We start from the raw sequence: 23808 nt of genomic DNA on the forward strand, positions 1-23808 counted from the left end.
GTAATGCAGAAGATAAGGGCTATAAAAGGACCTATTATAAAGAGCCTACATTTTTTTATGCTAATCAGAAACCAGTTACTAGTGAATGTGTACCTTAATATTAAGCATCATTTTGACTGTTACTAAACCTCAAATGTCCAAAATTCACAGTCCAGTGTGGTGAGATCAATACAGCCTGTTTCTAAAACAAATCAAAACAGTTCACTTTTTTTTAAATTGTAGAGTCCTGAAAAAAAAAAAATCTAGTGACATATTTATAGCTGAGTAATAAACAAGATCTAATAGACCCACAAATGACCTCATAGGGTCATTTATGTGGTACTTTGCAAACTTTCTAGTAAACGTGACAAAACGAGCCTCTGATTTGTGCTCTGTTGTTCATCTGGCGCCATCTACTGCCCGCATGGAGGACTTGTGTCTCATCTTCTTCTCTCCTTTAGATAATGAGCTGACGGTTGGGAAAGTCTACGCAGCTCTGATGATCTTTGACTACTATAAGCAGAATCGTGCCAAGAGACTCCAGCAGCAGAATACTACAGGGGGACCTCAAGTACTCAAGGTGGTAAAAACAATCTATATTCTGAGCTTAATGAATGTGACAGGCTTGTATTTCGATTTAAAATGTAGCTGGGGTTATTTTGTTTATAATGTGATTTTCTTGAGCTAACTGACAAGACATAGCTCCATGATTTATGCATGGGACACAAGGATCAGGTGTTTCATTAAGTTTTCTGCTAATTATTTTAGTCTTGTTTTAAGACATTAACTCTTGAAATGAGCTTAATTAACAGACAATGTTGTTCAATCATGTTTGACCTAAGTTGCACTACTTATATCCAACTCAAGCTTTGCAGTTTCCAGATTGTCTTAGGTTTAAATTAAATTATGAAGTCATTTTTAGCATTTTGTCCTTTTCTATGTACTCTTTTTGACTAGGATTTTCCTGACACAAGCTAATTTAAATTAATTAGTATTTCATTGTTTCTAGAGTCTGATTTTCTGTGGTGATTTGATAATCTGCAAGAACAAATCTGCCAATGGAGTGAGGGTTACCCTAACCCTAAACCTAATTTTAATTTTAATTTATTGATTATATGCAACCACATGTGGCCTTCTAATCTCAGTGCATACAATCATGCTGTCAGTGACATTGTTATTCCATCTTCCGCAGAGTAAACTGGGGGCGTTGTTCCGTCCTGTGCTGCCCCTCACTCACATACTGGAGGTAGAACCTCCGATTTCCAGCCCCAAACAGCCCCTCTCACCCCACCCTGAGCAGGAAGTAAAGCTAGTGGCGCTGCCCTGTACAGCCATCCCCACCACCACCACTGCAACCACTTTGGTTAACAGGGACACAATGTGAGTGACTGTTGTTTCTGTTTTGTATAGTAGAAACATAAAATAAATCCATAATCCAGTCAGAGTTTGCAAGGTGCTTGTTGTGAACAGAGAAGAGCGGTGGTTTTGGGAAAACTTGCTATGCAATTATACACAATCCAGTGTTAATATTGCTTATCCCATCCACTGAGAGCTAATATTACAGTCAGAGCGCTTGTTTGTTCACATGCAGACTGAACCAGAGGAGTGGCATAAAACATTCCCAGTCTGGAGACTTTTCTCAGGCAGCACAGAGGCCCAAAGGACGGAGGAAACTACAGAGAGGCCAGTCAGAGGATGTGCCATATACCACCCGACCTCAGGTACACCACAACCGATAATCAATTACATTTGAACTTTATGTGAAGACTGTGATCTGTGTTTACTCCATGTATACTCTTCTCCTTTGTCTTTCAGGAATTGGTTGAACTGAAGCAGGTGGAGAACATTTCAGACACAGAAGGATATCCAGGCATGGAAGGCCACTGCAGAGCGGCTTCTCTGCCCCGACTCAACGCTGAGTACTATGTAAGCTCTGCAGGGCTCATGACGCCATGCATCTTTTTTACTGGCTCACTGACAGTTGTACCTTAAATTTTGACCTTAGATTTAGTACCTTAGATTTTATGATACAATTATCAAACAATGGCTTCTGCAATGTCAAAGATTATACAAAATAATAAGATGGCTTATTTTGGCAGTGAACAGGTGGCTAAGGTCGTAGAAAGAGGGCTGTAAAAGGCAGGTCTAGTGCTGATTGTTAGGCGTTCAGTGAAAGCAGCAGTGAGCTAAATGAAGCTGAGATGCTCTCTGTAAGTCCACATCAGTTCATCCTGCCCACCCCGACCTCAGCTGTCTGATAATTTCAATTTTTCACTGAGGAGGAAATTGAGGATAGATGTCAGACTCCGAAAAGTTGTCCACAAAGATCCGTTCATTAATAGAGAAGGAAAATTGCTAAATAACTGGCATTGGCATAATTATTGTTGACCAGTAATGCTATGTTTTGAGTTCTCTAAAATAGAGTACACTTTGATCATGGCTGGTCATTCATTGTTAGAACACACGTGCAAAACCTCAAATCTCCCTCTCACACCACAAATGTCATATGCTGATTGATCATGGTGCCAATATTTACTAAGCTACAATAAGGCAGGAATATTCTGTATTTTGATATTGAATGACTTGTGACAAGCTCAAAATTATTTTACAAACATGCTGTTTTGTACAGCTCGTCCACACAGATTTAACAGTATATTTAGCATACAAGTTTACCAGATGAGCATGTATGTCTCAATGATTAAGCCTGACCTCAGTGCTGTTTTACCACTTTCAGATTGATCTTTGCTTAAAGGAATTGTTAAACACTTATTTGCTAAGTTACATAGAAAGATCAAAAGCTTACTCAACTCTGTGCTAAGCATGATTCTAGAGCCAGAATGCATTAAGCCTAGCTTTCCTTAAGAAGAAGTGAAAAAAAAAGTAATACTCATAGAACGTTACTGTTGATTTTACACTTCTGTTTGTGTATTGCGAGGAATGACATTTCATCTGTTCATTAGTGAGCTTTAAAGATGTGAGGTGTGTTTTTGAACTTTACAACCAGCCGCGCTAGCTGTTTCCATTTGCTTCCGCTATTTATGCTAACCTAAGTTAGCCATCTCTGGATTCTAGTTTCTAATTAATGCATAAACATGAGAATGATGTTGTCTCTCACTGGAAGAAAGTAACCAACTAAGCATATTGACCAAACTATTAAATGAAGTTTATATCCTTTAATCACAATGCTTGGACATAAAGAAGTCTAAAGTCATTGAATTAATGGCTCAAACACTATTTTTATGAATATTGCATGCAAAGATTTGTTGCATTTAGGTCTTACTAACATGCAGTTTGAAGCTAAAAATATGTAAAGCTAAAGGAAAAACTCCAAGATACTTTCTTTTAATCAGGTTAAATTCCTTTGATTTCTCAGCACGATCATGTAGAGCTGAATTATCATATTTTTAGAAATCCACAGTGTTTGTACTGCTGTCATCCAGATTTCCTATTTAACTAAACTGGTCAGAAGATTTAAATGATACGACTCATTAAATCATTCATTTTGCATTAAAACAGAAATGATGGACAGACAGATACTGTATAAACAGATTACATTAACTCTGAATATTGACCTTTAATATTGCTTACCTGAACAGGTTTGTAAGATCAGAGGTCTGTCTGTCTTTTGTCTTTTTAGTTTACCTCACTAATCATTTTAAATCTTTATACTACGATTCATCTCTTCATATCTCACACAGTGGTTACACTTTAAAGGATCTAGTTTAACATCTAAGCAGTAATCCTTTTGCTTCTATGAATTTCACTTCTTGTCATTCATGTTTATTGTTTTCTGTCATTTTGTGAATTACAATAGCTGCTCTTGTCTGCTGCATATGATTGTCATGTCAAGATGATCTTCTGTCCATCATGTCTTTGTTTCCTGTAATGTTCGCCTGTCTGATCTTGTCTGTTTAGCTTTGCTGTTTGCCTGTCTCTGTTTTTATGTCTGTCTCTCTCCCTGTCGCCCTGCTCTCTCCCACAACACTTTAACATGTGCTTTCCTGATGCTTATGTTGCTTTTTGATCTCTCACTCTCTCTTGAAGGACAAGGCTGGCGCTATGCTATATTCTTTATGGGCAACAACCCCCATGAAAAGACTGAAAGCAACCATGTGTCAGTCCTTCTATCCTTTTCCAACTCTGAGGACTTAATGCTTCAAACCTGTTGGAAAAATATATTGTTTGTTTGTTTTTTGAATAGTCTAAGTATGTCATAAAACAGCCAGGCACTGTAGTCTTGAGCAACAGTAAATAGGAGAGAATAGTGCATTTGTCAGGGACTGTGTGTGCTCTTGGTAATGATACCCAGAAGAACAATGTTGCACATTGCAGTCCTTCTCGCTTCTAAAACCCAAACCATGATCTTAACCAAAGCAACAAGTTTTTGTGCCATAACCTAATAACATTGTTTTGGTGCCGAAACCACAAAATAAACCAACCAACCTCTAAAATTGTGTGAATGTAAAAGGTCTTCTGTCTCTATCATAGACTGTACAAAAAGATGGACAACATGACAGCTCCCTAAAAGTGAAACCAAAACATCTCTATCTCCCCCTGCTGACTGGCTGAAGTATAGGTCATAAAGCCCGCCTCCTCCATGTTAACAGATGGGACATGAGTCAAACTTTAAAATCTAAATACACGCAAATACATTTTTCTCAAACATGATTTCTGTCATTATAGTTAGTTCTCAAGACACTGATTTATGTCCAAGTGTTGGACTGACAAGCTTAGTTTTAAAGTAGTTATTTGAAGCTGTCAAAAGGATGATTGACAGCTCATTAGCAGAGTAGAGGATGAACGGCGAGAGGAAACGTAACAAAAACAATCACTACAGTCACTGAAGTTTCCACATCTGTTAACGTCTGCTTCAGATCTACACAAAGAAGCTGCTCAGCTGTTAAATGGGCCGCCGTGCGGGATCATCGCTGTTTATTTCCATAACTTAAGTGCGTGTTTTTGTTAGTGGAAGTAGCTACGACAGCTCCACCCACCGATCTCTATTGTGCAGCTCTGGCTCTAAATGATGTCCCCATTGCAAGCTGGCAGCGCCCGTCGTATTTTCCCTTCAATGAGAGCAGATAGAGACGTGTCGTCCATCTATATACAGTCATTGGTCTCTATGTGTCAGCCCTGTGATTGACTGGCGACCAGTCCAGAGTGTATCCCACCTCTATCCTGATGACAGCTGACAACTTGTTAGAAGAACTCTGTTGGTTTTGGTCTTTTCATGTGATTTATTAGCAATAATATAGCATAACATCAGCCTTATCTTTTAGAGTCTCTGCTCTCCTCCTCTGTTTTCCCTTTCTCCTTATTTTGATGGCCACTGCTAATGTTTTGCCCACCTCCCTCTTGTGTGTGCTGTCTGATAGCGGAGCCACCCTCGCCACGCCCCTGGGACCCACCTGGCAGTATGTACCACCTGTTGTGCCACCTCTCTCAATCTCTTCTTCTTCTCTCCTCCTCTCGTCCCTTTCACCTTTTTTTCTTCTTCTTCTTTCATGTGTGTTTGGCTCCATGTACTTCACACCTCATCCCGCCATCATGGGAAAAGTGATGGACACATTACATGCAACACACAAATTTACATCGTCCACAACACATACCCAGATTCCATCCCTGGAAAAGTATTTGTATGTGTATGTGGGGTATGTCAAGTACTCTGTCCTGCTTTCCAGCCATTAACTACAGCAGTGCAGTACTTCACTTTGGTGAAATGTGGTTGTGTGTGTGCTTATGTAGTAACCTAGTAGTGCTGTAGTTTAGTAGTGTGTAGTTTTTGTGTGTGATTGTGAAACAAGGCAGGGACAATACTGCTGCTTTTATGCATACAAATAACAATTTTCTTTCATTTATAACACAAAAACCTGTCAAGCCTTAACTCTCATTTGATGTTTCTGTCAGTCTTAAAATCTTACTTTTTCAGTCATAAGAATAACAAGCTGGGAAAGTCTGATGTATCTGTGAATCTTTGACTGACCTTTAGTTTAAGGCTCTGTAGTAAGTCATAGAAATAGGGAGAGTTTTTACTTTTTAATAATGACATTTATCTTAAAAGTAAGATTTTAAGACTGCATACTAAATAAAAATATGATATTGTAAATATTTATCTTTTTCAGTGTTGTGATATTGTTGTCCCTGACTGTAGCTACAGGCAAGACTGTGGGATAGGAACAAGAAGAACAGCACAACCACCACAAATCTTTCTGGGAAAAAACTATCAATGAAAACAAAAGAAAAATAACACTCAGCTAAATACATTTTCAGCACGTAAGGCCATGTGATCCACATTAATATTGATCTATTAGGAAACCAAAATGTTCAGGAACATTCACCTATAACAATAACACATAGTCCAGGCAGTAACCAGCAGGGGGGGTGGTAACTTAGCTGCTGCTCTAGTTCCTTGTCACAACAGTTTGTTACCTGGTAGCTGTACTGGTCAGACAGATAAGAATAAGGTGGGGTGAGTGTCCTCAAAGCATTTGTCAGAGTATTAATCCCTGAATGGAAATTGGTAAATTTAAGATCATATAAACATACGAATATTAACATTAAGCCATAAGCCACCTTTCCAAGGATAAAAGTGGCACGTTAAAAAAGCCAAAGACACCTTAAAGGACATTGCCAACTCCCCACCTCTTCTTTGTTCACTAGCAGAGATGATAAGCTTACAAATTACTGTATATGTAAGTTTTGCAAGGGTAAGTATTCAAGTTGTGCCTTAGATGTATGTTGATTCTTCTCAAACTTTTCTTACATCTGTGCCTGGAGAAGAACGGGTAGAACGTCGTTCTTTAGACTAAATGTTGCCGTCAACTGGTCGTGTCATTTGTGTGTCGTGGATATTTTGGTGATCCAGTTAAAGTGGTCTGAGCAATACCACCAGAGCCGCCCCTCTGCTCTACTATTTCCTCACGCTTTTACATTTTTCTTTTCGTTCCTTCTCAGCCGATAGTGGATCTAAGTCCTATAAGACGCTCGGCATCTTCGCTGACGCAGCAGCACCACCATGAGGTTGGGCTGAGGGAGTATGACCTGGACCGGACTGGCCAATTATCAGCAGGCCCAGGCCAGGACCGAGCCCACCACCATCACCACCACCACCGCTGCCATCGACGCAGGGACAAAGACAAAGACAAGAAGCAGAAGTCGCTGGATAGAACTTCATCAGTGCAACCATCCAGCACTGTTGGTAAGACAATATAATCATATATTATGATGGGTAAATATATTTTTCATTTCATTTATCTTACTGTACATCTTACTTATTTTGGTGAAACATGGCATTAATCCCTTTTAAAGCACTATGTGATAACTTGGCACAACAGTGTGAACAACTCTTTGTCACATTGTCTCATCAGGCGCACAGATCCTCTTTTGCGTCTCATAAAGGGGTTTCCTGTTTGTCTGTTTTCCTCCTTTCCAAAATGTAGTTAAAGTGAAACTGATTAGTTTGCCAGGTTAAGGCACAAAAAGTTACATCAAAGTTTAACAGGAAGGTAAGCCAGTGTACCTCCTCAGAATACATTGCTCGTTGAGCAAGAAAGGTTATTCTTCCTCAGTGGTATTCCTCAGCAGATTCCTCGAAGGGCCGCTGAATAATCTTCGTCCACTGATCTGTAAGCCAGTGGTTCCCAACCTGGGGTCCGGGCACCCCTCAGGGGGTCGCTGGGGCTGCGCGAGGCTTTGTCCGCACTGAGATTGTCAACATTAGATGTTAAATAAAATCATTAAATAAGCACTTACTTGATAATCAAAAGTCTGTTTAACTATTAGAAAAATATATTCATCCATACATACACACATGTATGCACACAGATATATTTTTGACATAGATTCATACATGCTTACAAAACATCAACATATTGAACTAAAAGTGGTGTTTATTGTAATAACTAAAGATAATTTTGATAAACTAAATTCCTTTCGGCTGATTGGTGTTAATTTTGCCAATAAATATTTGTAATGAATCACTTTATTGTTTTGGTGTATGTGTGTGTGAGCTAGGGGGGCTCAGCCTCTCTTAGATACAAGCAGGGGGGGCTCCAAGGAAAAAAGGTTGGGAACCACTGCTGTAAGACCTTGAGTTGACATGTTTGTTGTGCCCTCTTTGTGGTCCCATTCTCCTCCCTCTCAGTGATGTCACCAAGTGGTGACATCCTAAAGTAATTAACTTCAAAGAATCTTAACAAATGTGGGGGAATTAAATGTTCCAGTATCATGTCATTACCACTTGTGGCCCCTGTGGTTTCACATGGCTTCACATGCTTTGTTACATCCTCCAGGTCTCATCTACAACAGTAATGAGATCTAAAAGTTTAACATATGTCAGCACATAGAACTTAAAACTGATGGGAAAAGTCCAATAATGGGAAATATTTTAGGCTGTTGAGAGATTAATTCATTTAACACAGCTAAATTAATTAATATTATACAGTGAAGAGAACTGATTGACTGATAGCAGCCAAGGCTTTCCTTGTAGGATCCCTTAGATGTCTTAATGTAGAAGAAATTCTTAGTAGGATTAAACTTCTATGATCCGGTTATGAAGGTGAAGGGGTTTCGGCTGTGCTTCATCCAGGGATTGTACATGTCAGGCTTTCCATCTGATTAGAGAGAGCTGTTAGCGCTCAGAGGAAAATCTGCTTTGCTGAGGATTTATTCTTTCTAATTTTCGCCATTTGCTCCCTTTGTTTCCCTCGACCTTTACGGTTACATTTGTAAAATTTAGACTGATCTGTCACATAATTGTTTAGCTGTCTGATTTGTCCACAGACTTCACATTTGCAGCTGCTTAATACAACTGAATAAAGATGAATGTATTTGTTTCCTTGTTTTGAAAAGGAAAACAAACCTGTGCCACAGAAAGAATGGGATTTTGTCTTTTGACACATACACACACTTTTTACTCTAACTTTTCTCATACAATAAATTGACACACTCACACTGTACAGTGCATGAATGAGGTCAAGTCTCACACTCAAGTTGAACTTTGGGGTCAACTGTAAAATGTAGAGAAACAAAAGAAGCATCTACTGTTCCATACCAGAGTTAGATTTGCTGTTAAGAAGTTAGGAGTGTGAAACTGGCCAGTAGGAGGTGCATGGGCAAACGCATGGACATCAGAGAGTATAAAAACACATTGTCTTGTCAGCATTCAGTATAATCCTGAGAGTATTCTGAAATGTTGTCAATACTGTCATCTGAAAAAAACGTATTAGTCGGTTAATGGTTTTTTATGTATAAATACTAGAGGACCTAGCACAGAGCCTTGCGGTACCCCCATTGTCTTTTTCGAAGGCGGACCTTTTGATGCATGACAAACAGTGGATGTCGGTGCCCTTCGGGATCATCTTAGATGTTGGAGATATCAACAGCAACCCTTTGATTAAAAAAAACAAAACATAAAACACTTTTATCACTGTAAATGTTGGCTTATTTTTCATTCTCTGGGTTGGATTTAATGACAACTATGGTCAGCCAGCTGTATAATCTTAGATTGTCACAGTGTACATTATTGCACCACCAAAAGCGACAAACTCAAAGGCAGAAATGTGATGGTTTACATATTTTTTGGCAAGTTTCAAGTCCATGCAGGTCAATATTTATAGTGTGTAGAGAGTCTGCAACTTTTGAGTTCAGATTATTCTTTGAAGCGCATGTGATCGTGGTCAGAGTCTTTGTTTGCCATCAGGGGCCGTCTGTTAGAGCCATCAGAGCCTGAGAGCTGGTGGCAGGGTGGTTTTTGTATTGACACTGGAGGGCAGCAGCTGGGCTTTATTGCTGACATAAAAGGCCACAGTGGACAAGCCCAGCACAGGGATTTATGGAGCCTTCATGGTGAGATAGCAGAACATCCAGCCGCCTTCTCTATATCTATTAAACTGAGTGAAACAGAAAGAGAATAAGGTAGAGTTTCACAAAGCTTGTCACTGTTAAGGTAGATCTGACTCACCAGAATGATTAAATAGTTCATGGTTTTAATCTGAAAACTGGCATTGTTCCAATGCTGAAAAACTCAATTTACCACAGTGCTTTGCTTTATTCCTTACAACCAAAGTCTAGAAAGAAACACACACACACACACACACACACACACACACAGACAGACAGTATATATTTCATTTTTGGTCTGTGTGTCTGTCTACTAATGGTATAAAACTACACAGGCTACCTTTAGTCTTAAAGTATGTTTCTGAATAGATATATAGAATATTTTGTTAGTGTGGCCTTGGCTAATAGTTGACCATTTAGATTGTGTTAATGTAAATATAAGGCAATTGCATTTAACAAAGTTGCCAAATAGCCTCTCTCTATCCAGAGAAAGAGAGAGGATAGTGTCGGAAACAGGGGAAGAGAGAGTGGGGATGACATGCAGGGTAGGACCGATGGTGGGAGTTTAACTGACTGTAGTATCTGTACATGGGACCTGCGATTTTACCTGCTGAGCTAAACCAGTAAAAATGTAACTCATGCTGATCATAATAGATTCTAATTATTACTAATTATTATTTTTTTCTACATTCAAAACTAATTATGAGATGGTAAAAGTAACAACTGGATTGTAATATGTATATTTTCCCTGCTCTGTCCCATCCTCCAGATTCATTCACTGACCCTTCAGCGGAAGGTTTGTCCAGAGAGCGCGCGAGGGAGCGGGACCGCAGCCGGCCTCACGAGAGGAGGCACCACTCGTCAGCGGGAGAGAAGCAGCGCTACTACTCCTGTGAGCGTTACGGCAGCAGGGAGCAGTGTCACGCCAAGTCAGCCGGTCCCAGTCGATCCACGTCTCCCGGAGAGGGACAGGTAAGCTACCTGCCTTTCGTGGCTTACTGATTTACACACAGCTTGTCCTGCACACCTTGTGAAAGAATTGATACTTTTTTATTACTGACCATGAGGAATAAGAGCGAACCTTCAGCTTTAATTGTAGGACATTTGTACTATTTTTATAAATGAACAGAAACGAAATGTTGCACTTTTTATTCAGTGCCTCCCAATTTTAGAAAATTCAAAATGCAACCAAGAAGCTTATAATGCCAAATATTGGCAATTGCTTGCCCGGATTCATCAGTTATACCTTATCTCATCTTATGTATGGACATTTGTTATTATATATTCATAGTTTTTCCCCTTCTTTATTTTTCTTAGTTTTTTTTATATACATCTCTTATCCCATCCTATTAAGTCTGTGCTGATGGCATTACAATACAGTATGTTATCTACATAACGTTTTCACAGAATGAAACCAAAACAAAACCTTCCTGTCTGAGTGAGGATTATAGGGATGTTTCATCTCTGTAGCAGCGATGTATGTGTGTGCTGGGTGTGGTCAAAGATGTACTGTGTAGCACCTGTAACAACAGTGTTGTCATGGTGTACTGACTCTACCAAGTGTGCTCTTTTACATCACTGCAGCAAGGTAAGACGGTTTTCTGGGCATGTTAAGTTGCTCGCAAATTCCAGTGTGTCTTCTACTCCATCAGTCCTCACTGTAAGTGAATCATTCACTGGCAAAGTCTTGTCAAAGTCTTAATAGGGGTGACTTTTGTATCATATTGCTAGAGAAAGTACTTATTATATATCCTAATAATAATTTTCTATATTTATAAAATCTAAGTTAATCCTTTATATCCATGCATTTGTTTCCTCAGCATGGTAGCAGCGTGGTTAAAGCTGGCCCTGTAATGCTCCCCTCTGGTTCAAGTACTCCTGGACGCAGTCGCAGGCAGCTCCCTCAGACGCCTCTCACCCCTCGTCCTGCCGTGGCATACAAGACCGCCAACTCCTCACCTCTCCCGTCGGGTGCCAGTACCACTACAACGGGGCACCAGACTCGCTTCAGTCGTGGCCTTTCTGAGCATGATCGCTTACTCGGGGGCCTTGAGGAGTCCCCAATACCGATTACCCGCATCGGTTCAGACCCTAATTTAAACAGGCAGCTGCAGGCTGCTTCTCAACAGGCCCTCCTTGAAGAGGACTTCCAGGACACTGTGAGCAGCCATGGAGGGGGGCGCTCTGCCAGAACCACTGCCTCCTCCACAGCCTCAACTTCACATGGAACTGCTGCTGCGCCCGTCACTGCGCCTGCCACGCAGGGCCGGGGGGGGCCGGTGCCTAATGGGTACCACTTCACCCTCGGGGTCAACTCTTCGTCTGGGCCTGGGGGCCGAGGAACAGGAAGTCTCAGGGAGAGGGATGAAGACGACTGGTGCTAACATGGCTGAAAGCTGTTAGCTGAGAACAGGGAGGCTTATCAGTGTTGTACAGCACTCGGTTCAGGTCCAGTGAGCTGATATGAAGCCAGCGGATTGATACAGAAGGAAGGATGCGGATGAAAAGCCAGTGGAAAGTGCTGTTAAAGGGGATCAGAAATCATTCCAGATTTGTAGTCTTCTTCTTCGTTTTTATACAACAAACATTTAAAGGGAAAAAGACGCTGATGACTTTTTCTACCCCCTTTACTTGCACTGAAATTATAGCACAAGTGAAGACCCTTAAGTATTCTGCCTTGGCCAGTAAATTCAGTGTTGGAGCAGAAGACAAAAGCCAAAATCTCCTCAATCTTTGAGTGAAACTATGAACTGTGTTTCAGACTGATCTGAATGCCTCATTCTTGGTGTTAAAATGGCTGCTCACAACACTGTTTTTATTTTTATATGTTTTATTGTGTTTATGTTCGATCATATTGATGCTATCACCAAATTATGTTCCTCTCTTTTGACTTTTTCTTCATCAGCCATTACTTTGAAGTTTTCACCAAATTTCTGACAAGAACAGACATTAGGAGAAGAAAATGACGTTTGCTGTGACGCCTGAAAGACACAGTGAGTGACGTGACAGAAGTTAAACACTGGATGTGTGAAAGGTCTACAGTCGAGTTTCTATGATCTGTTTTTTTTGTAAATTGTACCACATGTACATAAGGACGAGATATATCTTTTTTCTGACTTTATGTGGCTGAATACTAAGTGCCTCGTTTACCAAGGTGTATCTGGTCAGATGGACTTGAATATACAGTAGAGGATGTAAAAAGTATAGAGAACAAAGCTTGTGTCTGATATAATGAACAGAATGCAAAAAACACTTTTTGTACTGAATCTTGTGGTAGGTAAGTCAGAACTACAGATCCAAAGTAAGCAATGTAGTGCATGCCAGGGTCTTGAACTTGTCAAAAAATCGTGTCTGTACTTTTGCTTAAGGGTGTGTGGTAAGAATTTGCCTTTCTCTTTCAAATATACTGCCAGTCCGTTGGTAGACATGGTCTCTGAGTGGAGAAAAGTGCCATTTTTTGTCTAAACCACAAAAGAAAATCTCATATTCAGAAACATTTGCCTCCTCAAGCTTACAGTATATATCTCATATCCGCCATATTTGCCCAAGTTTCATGGGTTTCCTTATCTTTTCCTCTGAGAGCAGTATTGTATGAAGGTTTGTAGGTGAGGTTACCTGTTTGTGCATTCACAGGTACAATAAAGAGTTGTGTTGTTGCTGCAGACTGTTGACTTAAAGTAGGGCTATGCAACAAGACGACACTTCATCTGCCCTGTAGCTTTACCCTCTGGATTCTCCAGGTTCAGGCTTTAGTGTGACTGCGACCAAATTTTACATTTAATGTGTGACGAGTTGTAAATTGTAAATGTATTATATGATGTACAGTTAACTGACGACACACTGAGGCACAACATGGTATCAAAGCTGATATATATGTGAATCACAGGGCATTTCTAAAGGTTGGCAAGTTGACTGCATGATGCCTACCCAGATAGATCCACCCAAGTATAAAACTGTGCTCTTTCCAGATTTGGGTCAAGTTGTATTTTTAAATAGTTTTTAATGGTTTTTAAACTTGCTTAGAAAACCAGAAGATTATTAAGTTGGCCAAACTAAAACTTAACATTTCTTGCTTTTTTTAAGAATTAGCCAAAATTGTGAGTTAAAGATTGTTTTTTTTTACTTTATGTATTTTGATACAATACACAGATTCGATCAAACTAACTGACTTCTTGGTTCCAAAGTCTCTTGATGCTCTTGGTTTAACTCATAGCAAGTTTACAAACATGTAAATTATTTGCAAATATTATTTGATCCAAGTCTGATTTCTTCGTTGTGTTTTAATTTGACTTCCTGTTGTCTCATATTTGTGCAACCTTTTTGATGAATCATCTTAAAGGAGACCTTTCAGACTTTAAAGCGATGAGGTCTAACTGTAGGTGTGGCTCTGTTCTTTGAAAAGGTAAAACAATAGATTGCATCTTATTTTTAAACAGTACGTTGCTGTGCTTGGGCAGAGATATGTGTTCAGCTCTATGGTAGATTTTTAAAAAAAGTCCTACATTTTCAAACCTCCAATGAGCCCTCAATGAACAGGGTGCCATATTTCCCTCCTCCAGTTTTACTCTGACTGCCCCCTCTGGACATGTCCTGTTTGCATGTTCTGAAATGAAAATGTGCATGTGCAAAAAAAAAAGAGGCATTGTTTGACTCATTCAGTCCATGATTTGTACAATTTGTTTCCTGGTTGTATTTTCTGATTATCTAACACACAATGTATCTGTTTCAGGTAAAGAAAAAAAAAACGAGCTTGAATAACATTTTATCACAGAACCACCAAAGTGGAAACAAGACTCTTTCTTAGAAAAGAGGCTCTGGAGTGGTTGATTCCCTCGCTGCCTGATCTGTTACTTGACTGTCTCTCCCACAGTCATTTGGACTGTACCTATAGATTTTGTATGAATATAAGTCCTTGAATAAAGAGGTATGATTATGAAATTGACAGATGAAATTCCCTGACGAGTGCATTGTGCCTGATGTTGGGGTTTGATAGCATTTTATTGAATCTGAATCCAGAATTGAATCTAATTCTCCATATTCTTTATTGCATCTTGTTAGTAATGTAACAGCGGCTACAAAATAAATACTTCATATAGAAGAATTCAAACACAATGTTTGTGCTGAAAAACAGAACTTGAGTGTTGCAAGATAAATTCTTCAGTTTACGACAACATGTTTGTTTTTATGTTTATTGCTTTTAGCCAAAGAAAATGGAGGTAATGATTCAATTAGAGACAGATTACTTGGTTCTTAATGGTTCTGAAGAACTTGTCACAGATCCAGATGAAATCAGTATTCCAAGTCTACTTGTGAAACACACATCCAGTCCACCTCCTCTACTAGAGGTGTTACACACTGCTGTGTTAGTGTGGTATGTGCTTTGTCAAGTGTTAACTGATAATATCGTGCCAAGGCTCACTGTAGATCTAATGGGTATAAATTTGGATGTTATTTTCCTGGTTCTTGTTGCTGCTTACTACACTACCTCTGACCTTTAACTGTTCTTAATGCAAATGAAAACAGCAAAACCTTCCTGAAGTAAAAACTGAAATTACAGAGGCCCTCCACTGACCTTACAACAATCACCATCAAGTGATAGGGCTCCTAAAAATGTTATATAATATCTTCAGTGGCTCTGGAGGAGCTTTGTCAAGTCTGAGAAAATAACTCTGATATCGTCATATATAGCACACATATAAAGTGGCTTTAAAATATATTTACTTACAAAATAGGGTCACATTACTACCTGTAGGCAAATGAGAAATAAGTTATAACTGGGGATGAACCCACATAGAATAAGTACAACTCTGAAGCTCTCCTGGTCATACACTGCTCACTGTGATTTGGTTCACTTTTAAAGGATTGTTTATGGACTAAGCAGGATGCTGTTTTGCAAAGTGTGCACTACCTGCCCTCCAAACTGCAAACAGAAAAAGTAAGCGACTAGCTAATGAACATCAAGGAGCATTATATGAAAAGAGAATTCTTTATTTATCCCAATAGAGGAAATTCGGGGGTGGGGCTTCTCTTTAAAGGGGACATATTTTAGCAATGCAATCGATTTTCTATTATTAGAAAATGTGTTGGATACATTTTTCAATTCAATTTTTTTTCGGAGCCTCTCCTTCCTCTTGAAACAAACAAGGGTTAGATCTTAGCCACGATTGGCTGACAACCCCACGTGGGATTGCACGTGGGGGAGCGGCCGCACTGCACCGTCACTCCAAAGTTTTAGAAAACATGGCTGCTCTAGGATCGGTTATTCGGCCTTATATGTACGAGCCAGAATCACCAGGAAGTATCGGAATGGTAAGCTGAAATCCTGACAACGACTTCACTACAAGCTAGTGAAAGAAGGCAGAAGGAGGTGAATGACAGTGAATGATGATTGGTCGAGTTCAGCGAAAGCGGTTCTTCGTAGAAACCTGCAGCTGTTCTGAACGGCCCATTTCAGAGGCTACCTTTTTAATAATGTCATTCAAAAAGTATTTATTGCAGATTAAATTAAGGTGCAATACTAAATGGAAGGAGAAACTCTAAGTGGAGTAGGAAGTGGAAATATACGCATAGAAAAGTACAGTGCAGTGGAGTGGGCTTGTGTAATACTGTAATCCAGTGAGGTATGCAAACACCAACTGTATGCACTACTTATGACCGGTACTTAACCTATGTCATAAGTTTGAGGGGTTTTTTTTTTTTAAACAGTGAGCTTTCATGTGGAACAAATATATTGAGAATAAGGCCCGACGTAACACTCACTATCACTATATTGGTCATTTAGCAGCAGTATGTTGCAGTCTGAGAGTGATGAGAGGTTCACATGTCTCTTGAAGACCAAGAAAAGGGATCAATCTTTTAAATTAAAACTGAAAAATTTGTAAATTAGTTACAGACATGCTAAAAGACAAAATGGGCGGAGGCCCTGCAGGATTTTAATTGGTTCACATTAGAGGGGAAAGGGGCGGGGCCTATTTTAGCTCCCTTGGCGCCTCAGTGATGTGACGCAGCTGCTGGAGGAGAGAGGCTGCTGCTGCTGCCTGAGGAGGAGAAGGAGGAGAGGTGAAGAGGATGAGAAGTTAGTTTTGGTCCAAGTTGTAGAGAGTTGTTCTTCAGTTTGACTTATAGTGCATGAGAGCCACCCTAGAGCTGGTTTTACAAATAGACTGAGCACATTTTTTGTATGCATGTCTTTAAATAGTAATTACACAGGTGATTAATTAAACCGGGAAGATGTTCTGCGGGCTGTTAAAATGGGCAGTTTGCCTTCTCGGGCTTTTGACGTCGAGCACTGCCTCACCTGACGACGCACCGGGGGATTTTGGAGGCGAGTCCGGCTCCGGGATGCTGATGACAGGTAAGAGTGATGCACGTGTGGAGCTTATTAACGTTTGAGGAGAAATAGTAATATGCTACTTTATTTCAAGACATAACCTTTTTCAATGAGAAGTGCAAAACACAAAAAAATTGACATTTAGCCTACAGATTTGCTGACAGAGTGAAAACAGGTATATATATTTTTTGTTTTATTCATGTTTTATGGAACACTTTTTACCCAAATAAAGGCTTTTTCAGTATTTTTATGAAGTACGGATACAGCCAACTAAACGAACTTTAGCTGCTTAAGCTAGTTGTGGCAAGCTATATGTGTATAGGCTTTTGGAGATGATAATTAATAAATGACTTAATTATAGACTTGACCTGAATATTAATTTGTCATGTAAACTTAAAACGTGAAATATCCAAGTGTACTGTAATCTAGCTTAAAACCATAACTATTCTCTTTTAAACCTTCATATTATACATTATGCTATTTTAAAATTGTACGTAACTTCGTCATCCTATGTAAAATTTTAATTTCCCAGTAATACCAGGTAAGCTTTTACATTAATTACAAAGCTACATCACCTGCAAAGGCAGTTTAACAACCAATCACAGCAGCAGGCTGATGTATTAGTCACACTCTCTCAGCTGGGGCTCATTACATCATTTGTTCTGTGTAATTTGTGTCCAGATGACACTTTTCAACAGCCTCTCCTCCAACACTCAGCACCACAGTCCAACTTTGATGCTCTAACTCTTTTCATATTCTCATCTCATAACCAGAAACACTTGTAGACTGAGTGGTTAACTTTGTTTGGCATGCTGTGAAGACTCAATCCACGCCACAAGGAAACAATAAGGCTTCAGCTATTTTCACTACATGCCAATTGCGTTTGATGGCTGTTTCCCCTAATTACTTTAACAGCTTTTCAAAGTAGAAAAACACTAATTAAGAGTAGTTTTTAGAGCGCATTTGTACATCAAATTAACAGCCTTCTGATGTTCTTTCAACATCAATAAGTCTGCTCATAAATATGAAGCCCTTAAAACCAAAATCTGAGGTGTTACATTAATTTTCCATTCACGCTGTAAAATTCTTCAAGGACTTTACAACCATAAAAAGCTGTACATTTCTATTATTACTGTTTAATTGACTCTCAATATATCAATCACAATTTTATTGTCAAAAAGCCAATCATCCAACTCCAGTAAATCAGCTTGAAACACGATACAATCTTTAATCTCATCTCTGGTAGTGACTTAAAAGTCTAGACGGACAGTTCTGATGTCTATAGAGGAACACACACAATTTGATTGATCCAATTTTCCTTTTACATCGCCCAAAGGAGATATTTGCTCTTACTGCACACTCAAAAAAAGTATTTAGTTTGCTTAAAACACGTGTGAAAGCTGAAGCCAAAACTAGTGCACGGTTATTAAATCATATGGAATGCTTTTATTCTGCCAAGCACATGTAGTTAATCACAACATGGTTTTCCACAGCCACATCTATTGTCTCATCAGTGTTCGGTGTGTGGACCTCCTTTGTTTTATCAGGTCTGTTGATACAGTGACAGAGGTGTACATGCTCTCGGTTTACATTGTGTTTCAGAGCTGTGTTGGGATTGTTAAATCCATCCGTGACCTGTTGAAATTGATCCTAGATTGGAGCCCTGCCAGGCGCCTTAGTATGTCATGTCTGGATTCCACAGCATCACATATTGTTTATGTTCCAGTTTGAGTTTTATCACATGTCCCATTGCTATCATCTGTATGTTCGAGGCACACAGGAGAACCAGACAGAGATGTCAGATAGCAGGGGACCAGCTGAGAGTTTGGATTAGACCCATGAGGTGATGGATGAATCCAGCAGTGTGTTGATTGAACTCGCCCCATTGAATGTTTTCATTGTGTGTTTTCAGAGAGTTACTGTAGATAGCAGAGCATGAAAGACCTGTGTAAACGTCCATGGTATATGACTGAATAGGCTGAGGGTTATGTAATACTGCTGTAATAATCTTCTTGTGTTTATTGGTATTTTCATATGTTTCCCCAGTTAAATCTCGCCCCCTTCCAGACATAACTGAGCGCATTTAAGAATGTGTGTTCCTGCAGATTTCTGTGGATTAGAGATGGAACAGAAATTTTCCCACGGGTTAATAAACTCATGACACCACAGGTGTTACCAATTACAACGTACACTTAACAAGATTGCAGATGAAGCTCATTATCTGTACAGTGCTTTTGCTGCATTCATATGGATTAAGGCAGACGGCAGAATGACAACACGCCTCTTATCCCACAGGAAAAATGAACTACCGACAAAACGGCAGGATGGCAAAATAATTGGCATCTCATTGGCTGGATTGTTTGTGTTTTCTTGTAACAAAGTTGAACATATTTTTGTGGACAGCAAAGCCTACCACTGCCGGTGCTGGTATTCTCTGCTGGCCTCACCTACATTTACTGTCCTGCTCTCTTCCATGTAAAAACAAACACTGGTTAGCTCTCTTCAGTAGTTAACAGCACCCTGTCAGCAAGTTGCCAATCACATGTAGCCACGCCATAAAGCCTTCTCGTCTTTCTTGGGTCTTTTACTCTCAATGGAACCATAATTTGCATAATGAACAAAGTGATGTACTCAAGACAACTTGAAACTAGCGATTGAGACCATAAACCCAACAGGAAAATGTTTAGTGACGTGATAAATCAAGGAAAAGTAGCGTAATTTTCTGGTAGACTAAAATACAATCTTTTTGCAACCAGTTGTTTCATGTATTCTTTAGAAGCTGCAGCAGATCTTTAAGTTATCTGCTTCATGTACATTTTGATTAATAAGTCTGTTTGCTTTGTGTTTCAACACCAGCCGTGTTCTAGGTTGATTTCTTTCAGTAGTAAATTGTAAATTGAGTGAAGGATGTTGGACGCAGTTGCTTGTTTTAGCAGGTTGTATGTTACATCAGCCATTTTTGTTATTTTCAATCCATCCATCTATCCCGCCAGTCAGCCATATCTAGCAGTGATATGTGCCTCCCATATGTCGGGAATAGCTTACTGTAGCCTCTGACCCTGTGAGATAGGTATCGCTGCAGCACAGTATGCAGAACAGCTGTTAGCTGGAACAGGAATTCTGTGATGCTTAAAAGAGGTGTGCCTGTGTCTGAGTGTCTCCATACTTCCCAGCATCACCCGTCCACTCACCTAACTGCCACCCCAGCACTTCCTTCAGAAGTGGAAATTGCTGACTAACCTTCTTGACCTTCTGTGTGAGAATGTAAGTGGAGTCTTTTCATGTGTCACGAGCACTTGGGAATTTGGGCAGGTATCGTTTTACAGCTGTAAACCTTTTTGTGAAAACATTTTCAATCATCTCTACCGTAGTTGGCATAAATGGGCTCTAGGATATCCAACTTCAAAAACGTTTTGCCCTGCGAGCAGTGGGGCCAAAGATTGTCTGTCCTTTGAAACCTCACAGAAGGTATATGGAAAACCACCAGGAGATAAGCATGAAATCTGTCGTAGATCATAATCCCGATAAGATTTATTCCTGATTACATTTAGGTGGGGTCCTGAATAAAGCTGCTCGCATTAGTTGAATAGTTGTACGAAAAATAATCAGCAACAGTTTTGTTAGTAAATGTTAGACATTTTTTATATACAGTATATAAAAAGCTAAATAAGTTTATGATTACAAAATGATGTCTCTAATTTTTGACATACCACTTGCGAATGGTATGTCATCTTATGAGCAGTGTAAGAGCAGTCCTGGATTAATGCTTGTTTTTTTTAAGACCGTGGCTGTGTTCGAAATGCCGTACTATATACTACGTACTATGTACAGCATACTGTGTTCGGCGGTAGTCTGTAGCATTCAAATTAATTTTGCAGTATGCTACGCCAGGCGGAAGTATACAATAACCGCCGCTTCGTTAGCTATAGCGCCCCCTTCTGCTGGACTGCTGCTGCTGTCCATCATTTCAACTGCCGCTGTGACATTCCAGCGCTTTGCATTATGGGATACAGTAGGCGAAGTAGACTGGTTTGATGCATACTGGAGATTCTTTCCAAATCAGTGCTACATCCGGGCATTTTTGGCGCATATGAAGTTTCCTCTAGCACCACCCTCATGAAAGAGGCTCTACTCCAAAACTTCCATCCTTTTCCCACGTCCATAAAAAGGCGTCTTAAAATGTTTGGTTCCCATTAACATTTCTGTTTTTCATAATCCAAAAGAATATTTCCTAATGTTTCTACAAGCTTTCTGCTTTTGTGTCATAGCTGTTGGTCCAAATTTCTCTTCTTGCACATAGTACAACATCTAATAAGCAGAATCCCATTAAACTTGCATAGTCCCTTCCTGGGCCCGAGAGGATGAATCCTTGAGATTTAATAACCCTGTGACCATTTCTTTATCACCACCATCAGTACAAACTAGCTCCACTACTGGTTGGGCTAATAGTAATAATTTGTCTGTTTCCCTCCACACTTGTATTGTGGAGTGTAATGAACACCTCTGAGCCACTGAGTATTTGGTTTTACTTTTTCCTGTTTGCATGCTTGATGCATTTGATTGGTCCACATGTTTTTTTATATCTACAAATGTGAAAATCAGATTATGATAAAACACAATGTAAGAGAATACAGAAGCCAGGTGCACATTTCTGGGGTTTTTCATTTTCTTGTTGCCTCATCTATAAAGAATCATCTGTGGTTCACTGTGGTGTTCTTTGCAACGCTTATGTCACATCATCAAGCCAAACCATATCAAAAGCACTACCCTGTCCACGTCACTGACACGCTCATGCTCTTCCAGCAGGTTGAGCTCATGATGTCATTGCCAATATAATGCCAGATCCATTACCAGGCATCTGCATCCAATGGAACGCGATCTTGGGCCTTAGTGCTTGGTGAGCCCTGATCTGGAGCCCATTAGCCAGCTTTAACCAGACTGAGGCCCACATGCATGGCGTGCGTGGTGTAACATTCCCTGCTGTGTACACAGGGTCATCGGTCTGGTTCTGGGTGTGGAGTGGGTTACAGCTTGTGGTTAGCTTTGTGTGAACAAAAGCGGGTGGAGAGGGCTAGGTGCAAACCACATGTTGGGCCAGAACCTCCATCCTCGTTTGAAATCTCTTCCTGAGCTAACTGGTTCCAGATGGCAGATAGAGTGGGCTGATACTGTTCAGACAAAGTTCCTCAGATGTTTGCCGTTAAAAATGAATAAAAGAAAGGGCTTTTTGTTTTTATTTTTTTAACATTTACAGCGTTACCTCAGTGACCACTTTGTAGTGTCGTTTCTAAATGTGTCTTCAATTCAGAAGTCACCACAAAAGCCTGCAGACACATTACAGCCTGAAGGACACAAAGACACAGATTTATGTGGAAAGGCCAATTTAATGATCTGGCTCTTTCGGCTTTTTGTCCCAAACTCTGCTGTTTGTGTTTCCTCTTCAACTCAAGTGTTGACACACGTATTTGTGCTCACTCTCTGTGCAGATTGTACGTTTTTATGCTGCTTGCAAATGTTAAGCACCTGCCTCGGGGTGTTCAATAAAAGAGCTAATGGGGACAATATGCACCTTGTGTCGCAGGTAGTACCTGCTCAAGCTGCCAGAAGAAATGCTTCTTTCTTAACATCTGAATTCATTTATCTCAAACTTTGTTATTGATAGTGTCCATTTAGCAATCATAATAGGCCTCTTAAAAGTTTATGTGATAAGCATTAATCACATAACTGTTGAGTCACACAATCTTTTTGTGGCACATGGCACTAAAAATCTCGGCTAATAAGCCTAATTCACAGAAAACCCAAACTTTAACGAGTGTTCAGATGCTCAGCAAATTTTTGCATGCAGCGCAAGTACATACAAGTCAATGCAAATATGCAAATAGAAGCTAATCCAACAGGGGAAGGCAAATACTGTGAAACATTTGTCTCTTTACTGTGCCATTTTTATTTGTTTGAGTCGAGCAACAAACGTGGGTGACGCTTTCTTGCAAAAGCCTTAACATTTTTTTCCTGACATCCAGAGATTACATCAGAATTGCAATTAAATCACAGAAGAATCTGCCAAATTGAAGACAAACTTTTCACAGTGACACTACCACTCACTAGAGACAGACTGACAGGCCCTCTGCAGCTGAAATGGATTGCGATAATTTGTGTCAATCAATGAAAACCTGGACACAGCTAACCTGAGCTTGGGTGACCTAGCTAACAAGGAATCAAACTGGGCAGTGGTGAAGTGGAAGCGGCAGTTAAGTTGATCCAAACAAAGTCCATGGCATTGAAATGAACTGTGCTGCACCTTAGGATGATGTCATGAACCCAGATACCACAGTGTTGCATAGGGAGGGGCGAATGTTCGTGGCTTGTGTTAAACCAGCTCAGTAAACTCAATTGATGCTGAGGCCGAAGAAAGCTTAAGGTTACAGGACGGAGAGCTAAAGAATGAACTGAAAAACTAGCTAAAAGCCCAAAGGAGCAGAAGTTTATCACTGCAAGCACATTGTTTGTTTTATTCATTTGATTGATCTAACATTGTCTCCTAAAGAAAATAAAAAAAGCTACTTTTGGCCGTGCAGGGTTAAGCATGGTCCAATAGTTCTTGACTGTCATGGTATTCATCAGATTTCACGCGTTTTTAATGGTGTTATCATGCTGCATTT

The 23808-nt window shown here is 39.9% G+C and overlaps 2 protein-coding genes across 2 annotated transcripts in view; both read left to right on the forward strand.

Moving 5' to 3' along the window:
* LOC138605062 (voltage-dependent N-type calcium channel subunit alpha-1B-like) overlaps nt 1-15246 on the forward strand; it is a 124855-nt gene extending 109609 nt beyond the window's left edge. Inside the window, exons 38-45 of the mRNA XM_069677140.1 lie at nt 441-559; nt 1172-1359; nt 1571-1700; nt 1795-1905; nt 5355-5393; nt 6934-7177; nt 10589-10791; nt 11640-15246. Coding sequence (XP_069533241.1) covers nt 441-559; nt 1172-1359; nt 1571-1700; nt 1795-1905; nt 5355-5393; nt 6934-7177; nt 10589-10791; nt 11640-12203 — 1598 coding nt within the window. The 3' untranslated portion in view covers nt 12204-15246. The remainder of the gene's footprint in view (nt 1-440; nt 560-1171; nt 1360-1570; nt 1701-1794; nt 1906-5354; nt 5394-6933; nt 7178-10588; nt 10792-11639) is intronic.
* A 1803-nt stretch (nt 15247-17049) lies between these two features.
* LOC138605031 (collagen alpha-1(II) chain) overlaps nt 17050-23808 on the forward strand; it is a 106538-nt gene continuing 99779 nt past the window's right edge. The window contains exon 1 of the mRNA XM_069677099.1: nt 17050-17173. Within this exon, the coding sequence (XP_069533200.1) occupies nt 17050-17173 (124 nt within the window). The remainder of the gene's footprint in view (nt 17174-23808) is intronic.

This window comes from Semicossyphus pulcher, unplaced genomic scaffold (assembly GCF_022749685.1).
Source record: "Semicossyphus pulcher isolate SPU_LCO1_2020_fin unplaced genomic scaffold, fSemPul1.0.p SCAF_28, whole genome shotgun sequence".
In the NCBI taxonomy this organism is placed as follows: Eukaryota; Metazoa; Chordata; class Actinopteri; order Labriformes; family Labridae; genus Semicossyphus; species Semicossyphus pulcher.